General features: G+C 37.1%; 1 protein-coding gene across 1 annotated transcript in view; it reads left to right on the forward strand.

Moving 5' to 3' along the window:
- Window positions 1-10,299, forward strand: part of LOC121296903 (serine/arginine repetitive matrix protein 4-like) — a 45,390-nt gene that overhangs the window by 20,153 nt on the left and 14,938 nt on the right. The window contains exon 2 of the mRNA XM_041222812.1: window positions 8,261-8,401. Coding sequence (XP_041078746.1) covers window positions 8,261-8,401 — 141 coding nt within the window. The remainder of the gene's footprint in view (window positions 1-8,260; window positions 8,402-10,299) is intronic.

Here is a 10,299-nt window from a genome sequence, read left to right on the forward strand (position 1 = left end):
TTCATTAAATATTAAAATTATTTTTCCTGCATGTTTTTTTTTTTTTTTTTTTGTTTTGTTTTTGTTTTTGTACTCCCAGATAGTAAGTAATACAAAATGATAATGTGGGTGAATGAAAGAATTAATTTGGGCCTTTATATCAGAAAATAAAAAAAGCATTTTCAGATAGTATAGAAAGTAACATCCTTTGCTGACATAGAGATTTGAAAACAATTCAATACTGAGTACTTCACTACAAGAAAACCCAAAATGATTAACTCTTATTCAGAGGAAATTACTTATTCTAAACTCTTCAGAAGTCAAATTTCGAACTGTTGACACATTTATTTATGTATATTTTTTATTGATTTATGGTGTGCATTTGGATAATGAGATGCACACTGTACCCCTATTGACTGAAAATTGACTCAGGATTCTTGCATCGACGCAGAGAGATTCAAATCAATATCTTGGATGTGAACTGAAGTATTGCATTTAAGATACAATATAATGTAAAGGTCTGTCTTTTTTCCAAATGTCAGTTGTAGGGTAAGCTCTTGTTACTGCAGTAGATCAGCGACTAAAACTACTGTAACAGTTGCGGTCAATGGAATGTGTGCTTATTAAAAAAAACACCAGATACAATGCTGATTAAAGGGTACAAAGAGCATTAGCCATTTCTGCAAAACTGATTAATACCTGATCAGATCTGCTCTTTTTGTAATTGAGTGTTTCCTGATGTAAATATGTTAAAAGCCAGGCAATGTGTGGTGAAGCAAACTAAAAACTACTTGTGTATTTGACCATTATATTCTGCTTTTCTGATTCCCATTTGAATAAGTTGAATTTCATCTACTCCCTCAAAACTGGAAGCTGAAAACAGCCGTAATGACCTGCCTATGTGGTGAGGAACATGGAGTTCTGCATTCATCATGTGGATGGCATGGCAGCCAGCATTACTGGGTCAAAGATTATATTGTGGTATCTCAGCGGCACTCTACTAAAGCTTTTGCTTCAAGCACATTGATTTTTTTTCATTAATTATAAAAAGCTTCATGATGCTGTTAAGTACACTTGTTATTGTTGCTTACTACATAAGAGAATAAAATAAGCTTTTAAACTGACTTGTCAGTTTGCATGATGGGGAATATAAAATGCATGATGCATGAAATAATTGTATCATATATAGACTGAGTGGAATTGATCTGGGAAATAAGACATGATGGATATCATCCCAATGTTTCTAATGTCTTTTTAAAAAGCAGATCAAATTCCTGGGATCAAAGCTTTTTGTTTAATTGGCATCTCTGGGAGGATCAATTTGTTGCCATTTCACAGGCCAAGACTCAACTAATCTGCTCTCATTTTTATTGGCCTTTGGATTTATTTCAAATCAATTCTCATTAGATGCATGTTGAGGTCATTTGATCTCCGATGTATTAATCCTCAATTAGCTCAATCAGATCCGAGATAAAAATAGGAAAATATTCACAGGTAGATAAACAGCTGACTTGCAATTTAGATATAGCTTCCAGAAACATGACATTGTGTGTCAGTATAAGCCGTTTTCCGGAGTTTGCAAAAAGTAGACAAAAATCCAGTTATCTTTTTAAAGAGACCTTTTAATCGGTTTAACAATGGGAGAGGAAGAGCAACTGGATGTAGGCTAACATGTTCCAGGCCAGCAGGTCGACACCCAGCGAAGTGTGAAGACACTGTGTATTCTTATACACATGCAGTTAATGTGATAGGCCTAAGATCTGTTATCCTCTTATTGTAATTCTTCAAGGCTGTGTCGCCGCTGTTGCCTAGATGTGTGTATCCCACTAAACAAATCATGAGGAGAGCTGTAGCTAAAATGAAACCTAACATCTAAGAGGTGATTATGTCAGCTTTTAAGAGAAACCTAAACAAAGCTCCCATTTAATTCCAGAAGTGCTTTCAGATTGTCAGTACTGTTTTAGTTTACAAGTAGAACTGCATTTGTTTAAACTCCTCAAGTTGATCTCCACTCCTGATTCTTCTGTTTTTGAATCAGCAAACTCCCAAATCCACTGTGCAGTAAGAATTGAAATGCAGTTCAGTGTTTGAAACAGGCAGGTGGTAAATATCTGGAAAGCAGATGTGGGATTTCACTGAAAGACCTTTCTGCTTTTTATTTATTTAGACCGCTATAATCTTCTGAAGATATTACAAATGCTCTTTGAAAGACTTTAAAGTCTTAAAAAAACATCTGATGTGCTAAGAATTCAATCTTTTGAGATTACCAATTAGTTTACTCTCTTTACAAATACTACAGTCTAAGTATACCTTTTTCAATACAGTAGATCCGGTTTCCTCTAACAGAAATAAAGACTATACATAATTAATAATGTTGCTTTAGGATTTGTAAAAGGTTTTTGGATAGAGAAATGGAAAAAAATAATTGGTAAGTGTTTTCTATCTCCAAATATAATATACTGTATGAAAAAAGTAAAACATATGTTTTTTAAGAAGGCAAGAAAATTGGTATAATTTGGTTCCTTTCAAGCAGAATCACTTCTTAACGCAGCCCACATGTGTTTGTTCTGATACTGATACTGCCTTAACTCATCCTCAAACCCCAAAATATATTTTCTTAACCTATATACTTTTCTTTAGGCTGTTCATAACAACCAGAAGCATCAGGTGATTTCACATGCAAAAAAAGAATGATACAACACATTTGTAGGTTCAACTGCTGACATGCTTTTTGCAATTTTCTAAATTGCTCGTCTTGTTCAGCAGCACTATTGATAATAACGCTATATTCCCCAGAGTCTCTCCTGCTGTTTCTGCCTCTGATTGGTGACCATCTGTCTGCATTTTAACAAAAAGTCTGCAATTATCCTCAGGATGGTACTGCTATCAAATAGCAGAACCTTCCTTTTACCCAAGAGATGCTTTTAAAGCACATAGTAGAACAAAACATGACAAAATCTCAATGAGGAGACAGGAGGTAACACTCAACCTGAGCAAAACAGGACAATATCTCAATGAGGAGACAGGAGGCAATATTCAAACTGAGCAAAACAGGACAAGATCTCAATGAGGAGACAGGAGGCAATATTCAACCTGAGCAAAACAGGACAAGATCTCAATGAGAAGACAGGAGGCAATATTCAACCTGAGCAAAACAGGACAAGATCTCAATGAGGAGACAGGAGGCAATATTCAACCTGAGCAAAACAGGACAAGATCTCAATGAGAAGACAGGAGGCAATATTCAACCTGAGCAAAACAGGACAAGATCTCAATGAGAAGACAGGAGGCAATATTCAACCTGAGCAAAACAGGACAAGATCTCAATGAGGAGACAGGAGGCAATATTCAACCTGAGCAAAACAGGACAAGATCTCAATGAGGAGACAGGAGGCAATATTCAACCTGAGCAAAACAGGACAAGATCTCAATGAGGAGACAAGAGGCAATATTCAACCTGAGCAAAACAGGACAAGATCTCAATGAGGAGACAGGAGGCAATATTCAACCTGAGCAAAACAGGACAAGATCTCAATGAGGAGACAGGAGGCAATATTCAACCTGAGCAAAACAGGACAAGATCTCAATGAGGAGACAAGAGGCAATATTCAACCTGAGCAAAACAAGACAAGATCTCAATGAGGAGACAGGAGGCAATATTCAACCTGAGCAAAACAAGACAAGATCTCAATGTGCAGACAAGAGGCAATATTCAACCTGAGCAAAACAGGACAAGATCTCAATGTGAAGACAAGAGGCAATATTCAACCTGAGCAAAACAAGACAAGATCTCAATGAGGAGACAGGAGGCAATATTCAACCTGAGCAAAACAAGACAAGATCTCAATGAGGAGACAGGAGGCAATATTCAACCTGAGCAAAACAGGACAAGATCTCAGTGAGGAGACAGGAGACAATATTCAACCTGAGCAAAACAGGACAAGATCTCAATGAGGAGACAGGAGGCAATATTCAACCTGAACAAAACAGGACAAGATCTCAATGTGCAGACAAGAGGCAATATTCAACCTGAGCAAAACAGGACTAGACCCCAATGAGAAAACAGGAGACAATATTCAACCTGAGCAAAACAGGACAAGATCTCAATGAGGAGAGAAGAGGCAATATTCAACCTGAGCAAAACAGGACAAGATCTCAATGAGGAGAGAAGAGGCAATATTCAACCTGAGCAAAACCTAAAACTGTAGACACTGGTTGTCAATGGCGGCAAAACATTTATTGCACAATAGTTGGTGCAGGATTTTACAGTATCTGAAAAAAACCCAAAACATAATATTTATTAATTTAGCATTTACCATTATGTTAGAAGATGTCTGTGTGTGAGTGTGTGTTGCTTTGGGTTGCCTTAAAGGAACATGCATTTTATATCCCATTTTGACCCTACTCCACCTCTGGAGAAAGGTGTGCTCAATATTGAATAGTCCAATTTGTGCTATACGTGGATTTTCCAGTTTGTGCTACACAATAACAATTCCAGAGGATTTCACCTGCCAGCATATTTGTAGGACTTTAACAGATATAAACTGTCCGCAATAAACTGAGGTGCTTATAGCTTTGAAAGCCCTGCCATAAATTCCTAGCTTGAAAGTCTATCCCTGATGGAGGAATCGATTTCATTCAGAACCCTCATCAAGAGAGCTTTCAAACTGACATTCAGTCGTGAAGGACCATAAAGCTCTGCAATGACTCCTTTGTAACTATGAATGGAACTTGGGATCAGGGAAAAAAAACTTCTGGAATGAAAGTATCAAGGTATATAACCCAATCCAAGACTCTCTCTGAGTATGTGTGTGTGTGTGCACGTGTGTGTGCTTGTGTGTGTGTCTGTGCGTGTGTGTGAGTGTGTGTGTGCATGCTTGCGTGCGTGCGCAATGCATGTATGAGTGCGTGCGTGCGTGCATGCATGTATGAGTGTGTGTGTGTGTGTGAATGCGTTTATGTGTGTGTGTGTGTGTGTGACTTCAATTACATTCATCAAGTAGCTTCAGCCAACCAATTACATAGGGCATTATTTGTTACAGGGAGGAAATAAAAGATTGCATTTTGTCAAACAATGAAGTGTCCTGAAGACACTTTGAAAAGATTGTGTTATAAAGATTCAGAATGCAATGAATTTACTGGATTACATTTTTTATGACTCTGAATTACAGACAATTCTAAACTGACCTGAAGACCATTTTTACCAGTCAAACCAAACATAAGGGCTGTGAAATCAAGAAAACTGACTAATAACACATCCATACAGTTATATCAATCTATTATTATTATTATTATTATTATTATTATTATTATTATTATTATTATTATTATTATTATTATTATTATTATTTGTTTAGCTGCTGAAATTTCCATTACATCAGTCAGTCAATACATTTCAAGGTAGGAAGGCACCCTTGGTGATCACTGGTGGGTTACAATCAAACACATCAAGTCGAAGTTCCTAAATTGCCATAATTGCCTATAATTGTACAATTAAGAATAGCATATTGTTTAAAAATGGTCTCATAGTGAGCAGATGTTAAGAAGTGATAATGTTTTTCTTTTTAAAACTAGCTGAAGTGTACTTTTAGTTTAAATCGTTTATGCTGGCGTTCATGCGTGTTGGAGCAAAGGGGTAATCTTTTTTAAATGTTCAGTTTTGCTCAGTTAAGTTATGCTAAGTAAATTTGGTGTAAACATTTCATATATTTTATTATTTTCAAAATACGATATTGAGATACTCCTTGTAAATTGCTAAGCCTTAAAAGGTAGAGCAGAAGAGATAAAATGTATAAACCAGTTTGATACTCCTTTCAAGGTTGTTACAAATACAGAATACTAAATACCAACAACAGTGTCATGCTGAATGTAGAGCTGGTGTGGTTTCCTTATTTGGGAAATGAGCAGTTAATTGATAGTAGATTTCCTCCAGGAGTTTGCAGACCAGGACTACATTCAACAATTATTTCAAGGTGATTCCTCTACCTGCAGAGAGCTGCTTTAAATGTTATTAGTCACTATGGTTAATGAGTACCTGTTGGAAAATACCGCAGTTGCAACATGCAGAACATAAAACATATTTCAGGATGGAACAAACTAAAGAGATGATTGGGTTTTCTTTTTGAATTGCAAAATAATAAAGGTGACCAGTGCTGTTCTGCAATCTCTGCTTTGTAAAAAGTTTTCATGTTGTATTGAAATGTCATCTGGTTTTGAAATGCATTCCAGCAACTGTCTATGTACAACTATGGCCAAAAGCCCTGCCCTGCATTTCAAGTCTTTTAGATTCATGGTTGTCAAATACCTTTAATGCCTCTTTTTTCAAGAAAGTTTGTGCAGGTGCCAACCCTAGTGGAAGTGACAGGTAGAGCCTATGCAATCTGAAAGAGACATGCTTGATAATAATAGTAAGCAATACAGTCCATGCACAGCCATACAGAATACTGACTAGAACCACCCATAACATGTACCACTAGTATATTTGCTTTTAGTTTTTAAAGCTGGCTCATGTTTCTGGGATTTCTGTTCTATTTTTAGTTTGACAGTTGGATTTCTCCATTTAAGAAATAGACCAAAACTGACTTCAGTACTAAATGATCGCTTCTTTGAAACGTATCTATGAGACATGATTTATTTTTCTTAGATCTAAGTGAATTCTGAATGAACTGTGTTCTTTGAAGTTGCTCAGAGTGAACTTGGGTGTCAAAAAAAAAAGAAGAAAGTTCCCATGCTGTGTGTGGCAGTCCAGATCTGCACCGTTTCTATAGATCACGCGGTTTAGTGCAAAACTACAGTATACTATAGTATTGTTTTCATATAAGGTGCTTGCAAGGATTAACAATGATGTAACAAATCATTCATGCCAGGATGTTATTATCTCATTTTTGATATTGCATATGCATTTGCTGACTTTATAACGAGATTATAATTTTAAAAAAATCATATTAAATCATATTTCCCGTGTGTTCCATACCTATACCAAGAAAAAATATAACTCACTGTGTGACCCTGAGCAAGTCACTTAATCTCCTTGTACTCCATCCTGCGGATGACATGTTAAATCAATGTCCTACTGTAAGTGACTCTGCATATAATGCACAGTTCACAGCCTGCCTCTGTAAAGTGCTTTGTGATAGTGGGCCACTATGAAAGGCGCTATATACAAATAAAGATATTATTCTGTGGCTGTTGCAAGGTGATGTGCAATTATTGATTCAAAAGCAGGTCAGATTGATTTTCTGTCTTCAGCTAAAAGCACTGAGACAAGCTGGTCCCAATGTTTTCCAGATGTATGGGTTTATGAAGGGCTTTTAAGTTAATACCGTTATTTTCTTGCACGTGATCTCTTCTTCCCCTCCCTTTTATTATTAAGCTCCCTTTGTTAAAGCCTTTCCTCAATGTCTCACAACCTTGAGATGTGAAAATGAGGCTCGGAATGTCAGGGCAATTGAAGCATGTGAAGGGGAGCTTTTAAACTGACAGCTCATTTGAATGCCGACTTTGGTAGGCTTCAGATTTTATTGGAGTCTGGAATAAAGTATGTGAAAGGCATGACACACAGCCAGAGGCGCAGGGTGCATAATATAAGAGACGGCTGAGATACAGAACTATCCCAGTGTATGGTACTGGCTGAGATACAGAAATATATTCATGTATGTATATGCACAGGGTATTGTTACTGCAAGCTGCCCAGTGTATGTATATGCACAGTGTATTGTTACTGCAGGCTGCCCAGTGTATGTATATGCACAGTGTATTGTTACTGCAGGCTGCCCAGTGTATGTATATGCACAGTGTATTGTTACTGCAGGCTGCCCAGTGTATGTATATGCACAGGGTATTGTTACTGCAAGCTGCCCAGTGTATGTATATGCACAGTGTATTGTTACTGCAGGCTGCCCAGTGTATGTATATGCACAGGGTATTGTTACTGCAGGCTGTCCAGTGTATATATATGCACAGTGTATGTATATGCACAGTGTATTGTTACTGAAAGCTGTCCAGTGTATGTATATGCACAGTGTCTTGTTACTGCAGGCTGTCCAGTGTATGTATATGCACAGGGTATTGTTACTGTCGCCTAACCATAAATTAACCAGATTTGTGAATTATGGAACAGTGAATTAATTAGACTTGTACTGGGAAGATCTGAATTTAGAAACGAGCTATAAAAGACTGGTGGATAAGCCTCCTACTTCAAGACAGGAACCACAACTATATTTGATTTTAACTATTGTTCTAGATGACAAAGCATTTAAATTTCCCCTTTATCTTTCTGTAGCAGTGACACATCAAATTGTCAAGCTTACAAAGCAGATGAAGGAAAGCTGGAGCCTGCAGTCACGACAGAGGAGACCTCAGACAGGAATGGATGCATCAAGGCAAGGGAAAGCAAGCACCGCAGCCACCACAGGTCACCTAGGTGAGTGGCTTCCATTGGGATTACACAGCCTCGAAACACAATGAAGAGAACCCAGTCAATCAGTATGCATCTCCTTACAATATCCATGCATTCACTTTGCCTGCCTGATAGTGAAAGGATCATTCATTCAAATCCTGCTAAAGGGAAAAAAAACAAGACCTACTTAATGACCCGGCACCCAGGCTTGATGAAGTAGGGTTCTAGGCAGCTGCATTTTACTTTTATTTTGGAAAAGAAGAAAAACAATTCTGATGCAGTTAATGGTTCCAGTCACTTCTTGGTGTGTCGCCTCATTTATGATTTATAGAACCACAAAGACAAAGAAAACTGGAGACTGGAACACAAACATAAACGTAAACATATTAAGACTAATTGTTCATGAGCTAAATCATGATTATTAGAAAAAAAAGATTAATCTTTTTTTTAACATTCAAATTGGTGATGTGCTCTCTAGTGTGTGTGTGTTTTTTTTTAAGTGAACGACCCATATCATTAGTAAATATATATTATAATGTGTGTCAAACTTTCTGACAATCAATCTTCCTGCCATATAAATATAGTAAAGTATGATTAATGTAGGGAATCATATTTTATTTACCTTTAAATTCCCCAAAGGTATTGCAAAGTGATATCATGTTTTCACATATGAGCCAATTGGCTTGTTGATATGTTCTGTAGTGATTCCTTCAGTAGAGAACGAGAATGCAATGACACAGCAAGCCAGGAGGAAAAGCCCTGGGTAGGAAGAAGCAGGAATTATAAGGTGTCTAAAGGTTGCGTGAAGGACATTTAGGAACATGTATGACTGGTGTAGCTTGCAAGTGTTTTCAAGAATTTAAAAATGGTAGAAAAATATTGTAATCTTGCTGAACAACTCTGATTCTTATTTATTTATTTTCTTATAGGTTTTGTCTTTTCAAGGTATTGATCCTTTTATTGTGAATTGTGTTGTTAGATTATTCAAATTAATACTAGGTAGTAAAATATAATTTTCTACATAGTCTTATAGTTAACACTTCCATGCTGACTGGCCAGTTTGTAAAAATTTAGCACATAACGTGCCAAACACAAGAGCAGCCTCCTCCTTTTTCTGAATGTCTCCTTGTTTTTAATATACAATATTTACTGCACAAGTCTATCCATACATGTTCAGCGACTCATATCTAATTCAATCCATTTAATTTAATATTTTCAAAATGCCCCCCAGTTTTCATGATAAACTCATTTTCAGCCTCATTATTACCTGAGTGATGCTGTCCAAATGGATTGCTGTTCAAGGTCCCTTATTGCAAATCTCACCACCTGAAAGGCCACATTAATAAAGGCTGAGCTGCTTCAAAGGACTCCATTGGCACCAAGCACTCACTGTGCAAATAAAGTGGACCTTTAGAGATTGGATCTACAGTGGAACAGATGGGATTTGACAAGAGACTCATTTCAATATTGACACATTTAAATATATCAAACAAAATTAACATATTAGTACTAAACACACTCAACCTGCATTTTAATAAGAAAAAACTTTAAAGTGTTTCTGCTTAAATTCCACTGCACTGGTGCTGCGATGGTGGAGTATTAATAGTGCTTCAATTCCACTGCACTGGTGCTGCGATGGTGGAGTATTAATAGTGCTTCAATTCCACTGCACTGGTGCTGCGATGGTGGAGTATTAATAGTGCTTCAATTCCACTGCACTGGTGCTGCGATGGTGGAGTATTAATAGTGCTTCAATTCCACTGCACTGGTGCTGCGATGGTGGAGTATTAATAGTGCTTCAATTCCACTCCACTGGTGCTGCGATGGTGGAGTATTAATAGTGCTTCAATTCCACTCCACTGGTGCTGCGATGGTGGAGTATTAATAGTGCTTCAATTCCACTGCACTGGTGCTGCGATGGT

This window comes from Polyodon spathula, chromosome 22 (assembly GCF_017654505.1).
Source record: "Polyodon spathula isolate WHYD16114869_AA chromosome 22, ASM1765450v1, whole genome shotgun sequence".
Lineage (NCBI taxonomy): Eukaryota > Metazoa > Chordata > Actinopteri > Acipenseriformes > Polyodontidae > Polyodon > Polyodon spathula.